Raw genomic sequence first — 12,722 nt, 5'->3', positions numbered from 1 at the left:
CCGCTATTGAACATGATAAAAACATCTTCAAAAAGAGAGAGACCCAGAGCGAGAAGTTAATGGCTGTTAGTATTCAAGCTCTAGAAGGAATGAATGTTACATCACAGCCACCAGACACACATGTACCTGCACAGCTACACACCCTCACCAATCCTGCACCACCACCACAGCCCTACCCCACTTATCACACACAGCCTCAAAACCCATACTATCCACAACCACCATATTACCCTCAAAATCCTTATCCACACCCACAATCTTTCCCTACCTCTCAATCCACACAGCAACCCTTTCACCCACCCAACTCACAAAGGTGCTTTAACTGCAACCAAATGGGACATGTAAGTAGGAACTGTAAGGTGAAGAAGGTAGGACCCCCTAACCAGGGAGTACCTGGGTATCCACATAAGGGATATACACAGATTTCAGGAAATTTCCAACAGTCACCAGCTCCGATTGTGGCCTTAAATGCCGTACTGGAGAGTGAAAGTCAACGCTAGGGGTCAGGTCATACCTGTAGTCTACAGATAGTCAGATTAACTGGAAGTACTAGGGAAGAACCGGTGATGATGGTTGATGTAGCTGGTACTAAACATCCTTTTCTTGTGGACACAGGGGTGACCAGATCAGTGATAAAATCTCCCGCTAATTTACAGGTGACCAGTGAGACAGTACCAGCAATGGGTGTAACGGGTAAAGTGCAACATTATCCTTTAACCAAATCCACAGATGTTACTATCGGGCCATTGCATACCAGGCATTCTTTTCTCATGGCAGCAGCGGCTCCTACTAACCTACTGGGAAGGGATTTGTTATGTAAGATGGGATGTGTCATATATTGTACCCCTGATGGTATATTTCTAGATATCCCAGAGAGAGTTGCATACGAGGTGAGGGATATGTTGGACACTACCCAAAGGATAATGTATCACTCTACCGGTCCAGGTAAAAACCCATCTCAGGTAGATCGAATGTTATCCCAAATTCCAGATTCACTTTGGACCAAGGATGGACAGGACACTGGATTAATGGCAAATGTAGCTCCCATAATGGTAAATCTAAAAAGTGGTAGGCAAGCTCCAAAAATTACCCATTAAAACAGGAGGTAGAGTTAGGGGTTTATCCCATAATTGAGCGGTTATTACAGCAGGGAATTTTAGTCCGTACAGCAAGTGTAGCCAACAGTCCCATCTTTCCTGTGAAGAAGACTGGTGGGAGGGGTTATATGCTGGTACAAGACCTTAGAGGGGTTAATAAGGTAGTAGAGAGCCAATTTCCCATAGTGCCAAATCCAGCTGTCATTCTTATGCAGATCCCACCAAATGCAACCAATTTCACTGTCATTGACCTCTGTTCTGCTTTCCTCTCTGTACCTTTTCATCCTGACTGTCAGTACTTATTCGCTGTTACATACAGTGTACAATACACATGGACACGATTGCCCCAGGGTTTCATAGACAGCCCCAGTATCTTCTCCCAAGCCATACACAACTGTTTACAATCTTTCAACCTGCCAATGGATCTGTTCTAAAACAATATGTGGATGATTTATTGTTATGTTCTGATTTGTTTATGTTATGTTTAAATGATACTAAACTTTTATTGCTTCATCTCTCGCAAACAGGACACAAGGTTGCTAAGGACAAACTACAGCCATGCCAGTCCAGGGTTAAATACTTCGGACATTGCCTAACCCAGGGGTTACGACATCTGACAAATGACAGAATCCAAGCCATACATACCATGACACTGCCGCAGAACCAACAGCAAGTTTGTACCTTCTTAGGAATGTGTGGATACTGCAGAATGTGGATCCCAGTTTTTTCTAATTTGGCCTTCCCATTACAGGACTTAGTCTCTTCCTCAAAGCCTGATTGTGTCATACACACAAAGGAATCAGAGCAGGCTTTCCTTAATCTTAAGGATAGTCTGACAAGAGCACCTGCATTGGGAATACCTGATTATGAAAAACCTTTTGATTTGTATTGTACGGAAGCTGATGGTTGTGCAGCAGGTGTCCTCACACCAAAACATGGTGATGCCAGTAGGCCCGTAGCATACTACAGTGCACAATGGGACACTGTGGCAAGATCACTCCCAACGTGTTTAAGAAGTGTAGCAGCAACTGCTCTATTGGTCAGTAAGAGTGAGGATGTGGTTTTGGGCCATGATATGATTGTCTATACTCCCCATGCTGTATCTGCTTTGCTAAACTCTGCCCAAACCAGAAATGTCTCCTCAGCCTAGGTTCATAAAATGGGAACTAGCCTTAATAGCACCTGCAAACATCACCATCAAAAGGTGCAGTACGTTAAATCCAGCTACGTATTTACCATATGTGCAACATGATGCACAAAGGATGGAGAGAGGTGAGCCGCTGGCAAAAGGTGAGTTCTGCAGGTATATTGATGCACATGATTGTATGGAATATCTGAATCAAACCTTTACTACAAGACCTGACATACGTGATAAACCTTTAGGAAATGTAGATGTGACATTTTACACTGATGGGAGTTGTCATAGACAAACTGACACTGGAGAGTTATGTACAGGTTATGCTGTAGTAAATGATGAGGACGTTATAGCAGCCGAACCTCTAGGCCCACCACACTCGGCCCAAGTGGTGGAACTGGTGGCATTAAGGAGAGCGTGTGAGTTAGCAAAAGGTAAATATGCTAATATCTACACTGACTCTAGGTACGCCTTCGGGGTGGTACATGATTTTGGCACTCTATGGCATCTGAGAAAGTTTATGACAGCAGCAGGCACACCAATTGCACTTTCCAGACATATAAAAGGACTACTGACAGCAATCCAATTGTCTAAGGCAGTGGCGGTAATTAAGTGTAAAACCCATACATGTGAGGATGATCCGGTGTCACTGGGCAACAACAGGGCAGACGAAGCTGCAAAATGGGCAGCAGGGTTAAAAATGAATGTACCAACTGAACAATTGATGACTTTTCAAACGATTGATATCCTGTAATTAATTGAGATGAAAAATTTGTGTTCCATTCAGGAAAAGGCAGTCTGGAGATCTAAGGGATGTGGGCAAGAGTCCTCTGGACTCTGGAGAGATGGACAAGGTAAGCCAGTGGATCCCAAGGCGTACTACCCAAGCCTGGTTGAGGCAGCGCACGTTCTGACTCACCTGGGAAAGCACGGTATGTGCAAATTGGTGAGAGCATACTGGTGTGTACTGGGTTTTTCTCCTCAAGTGGAAAAGAGAGCAATGTCCTGTCTGACCTGCTTGAGGAAAAACATTGGGAAAACAATCCCTGCTGAACTATCCCACAGTCCTCCGACCGACGGACCTTTTCAGATAATACAAATTGATTTCATCCAATTACCACCCTGCAGGAATCTCAAGTATGTATTAGTGTGCACTGATGTGTTTTCTAATTGGGTTGAGGCATACCCAGCTGCCACTAATACTGCTGCATTTACTGCCAAGAAAATTGTTCAGGAGTTTGCATGCAGATACAGTATCCTTAAAATTATTGAGAATGATAGGGGTACTCATTTCACAGGTGATGTTTCCCAAAATATGTGTAAGCTGATGGGTATTAATAGTAGACTTCATACCCCCTACCGACCACAAGCCAGTGCCAAGGTGAAGAGGATGAACGGGACTATTAAAAACAAATTAAGTAAAATCATGTCGGACACTGGACTGGGTTGGCCAGAAGCACTACCACTTGTCCTTCATAGTATCAGGACAACTCCTAGACCCCCTCTCAATCTGTCCCCCTTTGAAATACTGTTTGGAAGACAATCTCATTTGATTATAAGCCCACAGGAGGACTTGAAAAGTAACAACAAAGTAACTGTAAGGTATCTTATAACAATGAGTAAACAGTTAAAACAGCAACAGCAGAAACTGAAATTGTTGTCACATGATATGCCTGAATCAAACTGTCATGATGTTGAACCTGGAAAATTTGTTATGATCAGAAATTTCTTGTATTGACTGATCGGTGGGAAGGTTCGTATCAGGTGTTACTGATGAGTACAACTTCATTGAAGGTGGCGGAGAGAGATACCTGGGTCCATTCCACTCACTGTAAGAAGGTCAACCAACCGGTGGAGAAACAAGGCGGAATCGAGACAGATAACATAGACCTGTCGAGTGTGTTCCAGGAAGGTTAAAGGTTACAGTGAGATACCTGAGCTAAAGAAATTTGTATATCCTTGTTTTCAGCAATGGATTGGTCTGCTGTGGTTATCGTTGTGTTTTCTCCCAGAGTCCTCATTATCTTGGGTTGTTTCGGGATCTCTGGTTTCTGTGACGGAGGACAGAGGACAGAGAGGGAAGCTGATGGTGATATCAATGGAGTAGATTCGGCAGAAGGAACAATACAGTCACAAGGGCAGTATTTGACCAAACCCAGTACAGTAATTGTTAAGAGATCTGCTATTCTGGATACTCGGAGACAGTGTGAAGGTCTATTGTCTGAGGATTATTGTATGTGTGAGTTCTGTGGGTCCATATTTGATGAGAGATGCATCCAACGGTGTCAACCAAAGTATAATCAGTATTGGGGTGGGTATCCTCTAGAGGAATATCACACCATGGTGGGCAAAATTTTGAACCAAACTGACTGTTGGGTGTGCTCTCATGTGCCCCAAGGACGGTATAATGTAGGATTAGTGCCCTTCCCGTTAAATATCTCTGAAATTTTAGAATTACAAAAAGGGAAGACACTGTATGGAAAATTTCTTAACACCAAACCACCCCATTTTAAACTCCACCAGTACCAGGTAGATAAAACACTTTTATGTTTGAACATCACCAACTCCAATGAACCAGGAAGTTGGGAGGTGACGGGGAATAACCAGACGATGACCTTCTCACTAAGAGCTGATCATGAGCCTATGAATTATGAACTACTATGCACAATTAGGTCGGGTGGAAGACACTTCCGGTATAAATATACACTAAGTAACACTAAAGAAATGGTCGGCAGAATACTAGAAGGGTACTGTGCTAGGCTTATACAACCAGAAACATGTATTAGCCAGATAGGAACCTGAGATAGGATAATTTGTGAGGGAAATGTGTTGGATGATCATGATGCATTCTATTCCTTATGTTCTCCCTGATGATGTATATTTTATATGTGGAAGGAAAACGTATAAGTGGCTCTCTCCGAGTTCCGAAGGTTTGTGCTATTTGGGAAGAGTACTTCCAGAGGTTATGACCCTTACACATGGTGAAATGCTTGGTATTCATAAAAACACACCATCACCATATCTTCACACACAGTATGAACACAGAGACAAAAGAAATACTATACCTGGTGATGTGCATAAAGCCACTCAGTTAATTAATGAGACAACTGGCTTTCAAGTTTTGGTAGCATTGGATCGCTCAGGGTACACTAAATTTTAGATATATCCAAGATCTTGCTAAATTAATAGATAATATCACCGAGATGTATGATGACACATTCAGGTATACAGGTAAGGAGTTGCAAGCTTACAAGAAAGAACTCGTGCAACATAGACTAGTGCTAAATTACTTACAAGCTGTCACTGGAGGGTATTGCGTAACTTTGGCCACCCAATTTGGTGTAAAATGTTGCACTTACATTACAAACGATACCAGCGATCCCAAAGAGGTAATAGACCGGAAGACGGATGAAATTCTGCAGTTAAAATGGGAATTTCAAAAGAACCATAATGCTTCAGTGGCTGAAGTAGAGTAGAAGGTAGAGGAATGGGTTTCTAGGTTGAACCCAGTGAAATGGTTCTCAGGTCTAGGAGAGTTTGTCCAGGAAATGATTGCGAGCATAGGTAAACTCCTGATCCTTATATTGGTTGTCATCTTAGTAATTGGCATATGTGTCAGGTGTGTTCCTACTGTGTTGAAATGTGGAAAATGTAGAGATAAGGTGAATCAAAGGAATGAAATTATGACGGTGGTCAGTAGTAACAATATCAATACTGAGGTAAATGTAGGACTGCATTACAACCCTGAGCTAGAAGGTACCATCATATGATGTATAAGATTTAGACTTGCATGAAATGTGTTATTAAAATGTTATTTTAAAACTTCTTAAATAATGTAAGTCCCTATTCCCCCTCAAGACTTCCTTTATAGGATGGGTGCATCCCCACATCTTTCCCATGATCCGCGGTGTGCATATAAGGGTAGTTTTATGTCCCCTCCTAGAAACACATTATTGATGGTTTAAGAACCACCTTGTACCATCCCATAATATAACATTAAATAATATGTCATAATGTAAGCCAAAATTAATTTTAAAATCAGAGTATGATAGCATATTATTTGCTGTCAAAGGGTGGACTGTCAAAGCCGGATAATTGGCTGAGACAGAATCTGTTTAAAATTAAATCTACACAACGTAATTTTGTGAATGTCAATGAGATGCCATTTTGCGACTGGCTGCCCAGCGCCATTTTAGCAAATCTCGCCCTTTATAAGTACATACGGCAATGCTATTATTTAGCGTCGTGCGATTCCCACACAATAGAAAGATGTAAAAGTCCTCATCATATAAATACAGACAGTCACTAAAACATATAAAATGATCAACCAAGCAAAACACGTACCATGGTGTACTCCACAAAAACATAGTCGCACAACGCTAACTAGTGTCTTTTCTCAATACCCCAATACTTACACACTGCACACTTACATAAAAAGGTTCCCTAGCATTAAAGTGTAATATTCAAGGTTTATTCAGTATTAGTAATGTTGTGAAATAAATGTTATTTGATATCTAAGGTTTAGTACATGGTAAGCTGACTGTGTTTGGTGTCGTTCTGATCCACTGTGTCTTTGCAGATTTCCGGTATCATTGGTGAGGAGATCGCAACATGTGTCTGCAAACTATGGACCATAGAGAGTTAAATATTAAAATGTAGCCAGCTTAGATTTATTATACAACGGGAAAGTGGACACAAAAGAGCTGTTGGAGGCTGGATTGTGACCATACGAACTGACCTATGAACTATACTGTAACAGAAGAACCAGGAAGAAGAACCAATGGAATCATGCCAACCTGTTCTATTGTATTGCCTATCTCTGTAAGGGTATATATGTGAGCTCTCTGAAACTGGATCTCGGTCTTCTTTCTTTGCTGTTGGCTGAGGTTTCTTCTTTGATGCCGGGATCTGGATCCAGAGTGCATGCATATGTAACGACTGTACCTTGGGTCTGTATAATTTATTTGCGCTAATTGTATTTAGATCACAGTGTGTAACTATCTGTTTTATGTTGAATAATAACTTTTTGTGCTTTGGAACCACAATCAAAGTCTGAAAGCAATTATTTCTTGTGCGACTCATAATGCTAAGCAGCGACAATTATTTTAGAGTGTATAGGTAGGTAGGAATCGATAAGTAGGAATCGATAAGACCCTGAAACACAAAATCGACCAAAAATCTGCCAAACATGGACAAAAAAAATCAACAAATAATCTCCCAAAAACGACTATTAGTAAATACACCTCTTTGTGTGCTAACTTCTCTATATATACAGAACACTAATTAAAGTGGCATCAAATAACAAAGGCATAAAAGATAAACTGGTAGCTTACCTGGTGGTAAATACTGACAATATCCAGAAGAGTTCACCAGTACGTTAGTATGATATGAAGCATCAAATCTTTCATCTGCACTACAAAATAGAACATAAATAGTAAGAGAATGGCAGCCAGTGATTATATATCACAAAAAATGCAAGCTACAGTATAACTGTCTCTTCAAATCTATGGCGTGTTAAATGAGACTGTATAACATAATTCTTAAACTATAATCACGTCATTTACCATGTATTACCTACAGATTTCCTGTCTCTCTTGTCATTTTCAGTAATGGGTGTTGTTGAGGGGTACAATTTAGAGAGATTAAAATATTCTTTTATGCAGAGATACACAAAGTGCTTAAGTAAAGCAAATAATTGATCTGTTTTCCACTGTTGACCTTAGCAAATCCAATATAATCCAATATACAGCTGTAATAAAATAAATGTTACATCACACATACTTTTTAGCTGTTGTTCATTTTGTATATTGTACTTGTTTAGTATTATATTATACGACAAGCCTATTGAACGTAAGTGAACTTGTTGTTACCTTATAAGTTAGTTAGCGTAATATGCACTATGGCAACAAATACATTTTCCTGATGCTAAATGTGACAGATAACGTCACAATTAAATTTATATTTAATAAAGAAGTCAAGCAGGAGAAAACTGGACAGATGTTATCTAGAAGATATGGCATATTCTAGTTAGAACATTATCTGGAAAGCTTCAAATGTAAAGGTCAGAGCTGTAAGACCCCTGAAGGGCATTATCTTGCTGCTGATAATGCTACAAAAACTTAGTCCTGGAAGGCTAATTGAATACAGCAATTATCTTGATTCTAAATGAGTCCATTACGTGTAGGAAGGGAAAAATTAAATAGAAATTTGAACATCGGCCTGGACAGAAAATATCTAAGATCTTCTCTTACTAATTCTTTGTTAGCAGCAGGCTGGATGTGGTCCTAATCTCTAGGAGATGCTGTCTTTTCCATTAGAAGTTAATCTGAATGTCAGTGTTATTACATTTTCAAATTACTTATAGATCTGTAATCTAGATATGCTGCTAAGAGGAGAATTAAAGGAAGCACATAGGGAGTTTATAAGGCAGGTTTATTTTCATATAATGGGCAGTGAAACATGGTCAGAGTTTACTATGAGTGTAAGGCCATGCATTCTCTGCTCAGCCTTTTTTTATATAGCATATATGCCACTTTAGGGGGTGATATACATGGGCGTAGTATCATTATGGGTGCAGGGTGATTGGTCAATATTTGCAGCTATTGGACAAGGTACCACACTGACTGCCTCTGACCTAATGTTTCTAAAGAGACACTTTCAATTCACACTATACCACATAGTAAGTGGCACAACTATAGAGGGTGCTCTTGCTATGGGGCCCATTGGCTTAGGGGGCTCACCAGCCCAAAAAGCAACCCATGGCACCGTGCAAATTTTTTTTTTTGTAACTCTTAAAACTCCCCGGGAAAAAATCCAGGTGGCCGGGCAAGCGGTCGTGGGAGGGGTGCAGGTGTCGGGGCAGACTGTAGTGTCACTCACTGACACTGTCCTTCCACCCACCACACCCCCGCAGTCTGCAGAGTTAGCTTTCTCACGAGATGATGTCATCATCTCGCAAGTCTTACTCCTCCCGGGCAGCGGACATGGAGGACTGGGAGGGACTTGTCTGGTGCAGGAGCAGCGTCCATCGGTTAGCAATAGTGTGGCTGCTTCAGTGAGTAGAGTCTGAGACACAGGCAGTGATGTGAGTAAAAAACTGTGCTGCTGCTGCTGCCATTGATAATTTCTGTACGTGTTTATGGCCAATATTTATAAGGGCAGTTCTTTTACTATCAAGACACTGCTACTAAATGCACTGCCCTTTTAAATATAGGGCATAATCACGTACAGAAGTATTGGGTTTTACAGCCCAACTTTGTAAATAAACCCCCCCATGAATCTGCACTGCATGCTCCTAAACTTTGTTGTCTTGCACTGACTGCCCCAACTATGATCTGTTTCTCACCATGTTAAGCATCAGCTGACTCTGAGGATTAGAAACTGAAGCACCTATCTAGTAGAGATGTGCACGGACCCTTGTGTTTTAGGTTTGGATTTGCCAAGACCACGGTCAAAGGTTTTGATTTTACCAAAACCACCCTCAAGTGTTTTGGTTTGGATTCAGTTTTGGTTTTGGATTCCTATACAAAATTGATAAAAACATCTAAAATCATGTAACTTGGAGTTGTTTTGGTCATCAATAACATTAATTTCCAGTAATTTCCAGTCAATGTTGACCCCCTCACAGCGCCTTAAGTTACGAGAGAGAGACTTAAATACAATCCAAAACACGCAAGAGACTTTTTAAAAAAAAAATCAGAGTTCCAAATTGCGAGAAGACCCAAGTCAGGACTCGATTCTACTCAGAACTCCAAAGTGATTCCGCACTGACTCCGTTTGACTCAGAACTACAAAGATTGTGTGTGTTTGGTTTTCTCAAAAACTGAACCTCTCATCTCTACTATTTAAAGAGGCGATTCTAGGGAATCTAAGGGCCTGATTCAGAGCCGGTCGCTATTTGCGCTCGCTCGTTCAGAAAATAGGGGTGGCTATTCAAATGAACCGTTCGCTGTTTGCGGTCTGTTCACGCCTCTAGGTCTGAACAAGCGAACAAAACTTGCGGTCGTTTTTTGGGAAACTACGCCCCCTGGCCACTCGTATCCTACGTCATGTCCGCTAATTATTAGATTAATCGAGTACATCGAACAGGGTATGAGCTGCTCGCTATTCTTGTGGTTGGTTTTTGCTACCATAATTTTGCGAGCAGTTCTGGCTTAAAAACAACCCAGTGACGTGGTCAATGACGCTGCTTTTTTAATTATGCACACCCATAAAACGCCCGTTTTGACCTTTAAGCACGCCTGCGATCGGATCTCCACTCCCCGTTTTCAAGCACCTTCCCCTGTTACTACCCACATACGCCTCATCCTGTCACTCAAATTATCAGGCATTCGCTATTTTGCGAGCACATGAATTTCGGCCGCACTGACTGGTTCGCGCATGCGTATAACGATCCGTACGCATGCGCAGTTGGGCAAACATCGCTCGGAGCGAACGAGCTGCCGCTTACGAGTGGCTCTGAATCAGGCCCTAAATCTCCAATTTAAAAGTCCTGTTGCCATATTTTACAACTTCTTTACCTATTACTTGGATTCAAAGGGCGCAGAAAAATTTGCTAAATATGTTGTAATTCAAGATTTCTATATATCAGAAAAATTACTAGTTTTCATAACCATTTATTTAAGTTTTAGTAGTTCCCTCTATTTCTAAACTATTCCTTTCACTCTTGGAGTCTGAGGGCCTTACTCTAGTGTACTGCCGATTGCAGATGATCGGGAATCTGCGCAGGTGCATGAACCGTTCTGCGCATGTGCAGAATGGGTCTGCGATCCCACACAGAGACTGGCAGCAGACTGGCAGTGATTGACAGTCTGCTGCCATTTGTGGGTGGGGAGGGGGCAGCGATGCCCTCAATTTCCCAAAACGGAGGTGTGTCGTCGCTGTTGGGGGGATGGAAAGAAGTCAGGATCTCTGTCGGCTGTTTTCCTAGCTTCTTCCTCTCATCTACGGCGGCCAGCCGTGTGATCCCATGGGTCACCTTAGCCGGCCGATGTTCCGCAGAGTATCCTCTTGCTGCATTGGATAACGCAACTCGGATACATAATGCAGCAGGAAGCATCATACCACCTGCTGCATTACCATATCTGCACAGACGGAATTGCAAAGCTGCTTGCAAGCAGCTTTGCAATTCCGTCTGAAGCTGAATCAGGCCCTGAGTTCTTCTTTATTTACACATTTTATTATTTGTGGTTCTGAAAAAAAGCTTATACTTATTCTCCTTCACTGTACTGTGATTCTACACAAATCCTTTCTTGGGGCAATTTTTGTTTCAGTCATTGCCAAGCAAAACGTAAACCAATTTCTTCCAAGCCTCTGGCTTTTGTGGATCTTGTATTTCTCCATACCATACAGTATATAAGCAAACATGTTCTGCAAGTCAAAAGTGAAGACACTACCACCCCATGAGCATTACGATTGTGCCATCAACTTGATACATGATATTATGGATCTATGCATTGTACATCCACAAAATACATTTTTGACTAGAATAAGAAACATCTACACAGAGGCTTTATCAGCAAACATCCATCTCCTGCCAGTGTTTTGTTCATTTTCTTTAAGAAAACAGAGAACTCTCTCATGCCCAGTACTGATTTTTGTAATTGCGTGGATACTCGGTAATGTTTATTCGCCCGTACAGTAGGTCATCCTTATGAGTCCCCCACGGCCTTCCTGGTACCTCTACGTGCGTTAAATAAATCACCTATGTATGCAAATAGTGGTTAAAAAGGGCACCCTTTCATTATATACCGTATAAACACACCTAGCACACAGTAATAGCACAAATGCAACAATACCAGAGGGTTCACCAAACTGTAAATTACACACTCCTATATATTACCATCATCTCTGTCCAAGTAACTTTGATGCACAGTCCTGGATGCTGAGCCATGCTGTTCAGTCTTCTACCCATTGGGAATGAACTGAGGGCCTGATTCAGACCTATTCGCTAGGCTGCGTTCGCACGTAGCCTGACGATGTTTACAATCTGCGCATGCATACAAGATGCAGTGCACGTACGCGAACCAGTCCATGCGATCGTGAAGCGTTCGCACCCAGTATAAAGACATTCCGCAAGCATGACCATTTGTGGGTGGTGACAGGGGGTGGTCGATGGTAAGGGGGGGGGGGTGCGAGCGCAGGCGTTTCTGTGCATCCGAACACCATTTCAGGGGCGTGCATAATTAAGATGCATCATCAGCATATATGTCACATGGCTGAATTACACACAGCAGCACTCGCAGTGCTTGCGGTAAGGTAAGGTCAGCCACAAGTGCTGCGTATGGGTCCGATGTTACTCCATGTTACCAATTGTTTAATACACTTCCTGGAGATGACGTATGTTACTAAGGCAAAGTGGGTGTCTTGTGTCAGGTTGGTGGTTGTCTAAATACATACTGCGATCGCATGGCAAGTCATAGTCGGCGTTGTAATTTCTTGCTAGTGATCGCGAGATTTGCATACTTTGATACTTTGGCTGCTGATGGCTG

The 12,722-nt window shown here is 41.8% G+C and overlaps 1 protein-coding gene across 2 annotated transcripts in view; it reads right to left on the bottom strand.

The window, feature by feature from the left end:
* LOC148540319 (neuronal acetylcholine receptor subunit alpha-7) overlaps window positions 1–12,722 on the bottom strand; it is a 252,249-nt gene that overhangs the window by 46,738 nt on the left and 192,789 nt on the right. For both annotated transcript variants that reach the window (XM_088443254.1, XM_088443263.1), the window contains one exon: window positions 7,566–7,645. In XM_088443254.1, the coding sequence (XP_088299380.1) occupies window positions 7,566–7,645 (80 nt within the window). The remainder of the gene's footprint in view (window positions 1–7,565; window positions 7,646–12,722) is intronic.

Source organism: Taudactylus pleione, unplaced genomic scaffold (genome assembly GCF_031769625.1).
Source record: "Taudactylus pleione unplaced genomic scaffold, aTauple2 ptg000019l, whole genome shotgun sequence".
NCBI classification, from domain to species: Eukaryota; Metazoa; Chordata; class Amphibia; order Anura; family Myobatrachidae; genus Taudactylus; species Taudactylus pleione.
The sequence above is the reverse complement of the archived record's forward strand: the minus strand, read 5'-3'. Positions and strand labels throughout refer to the sequence as shown.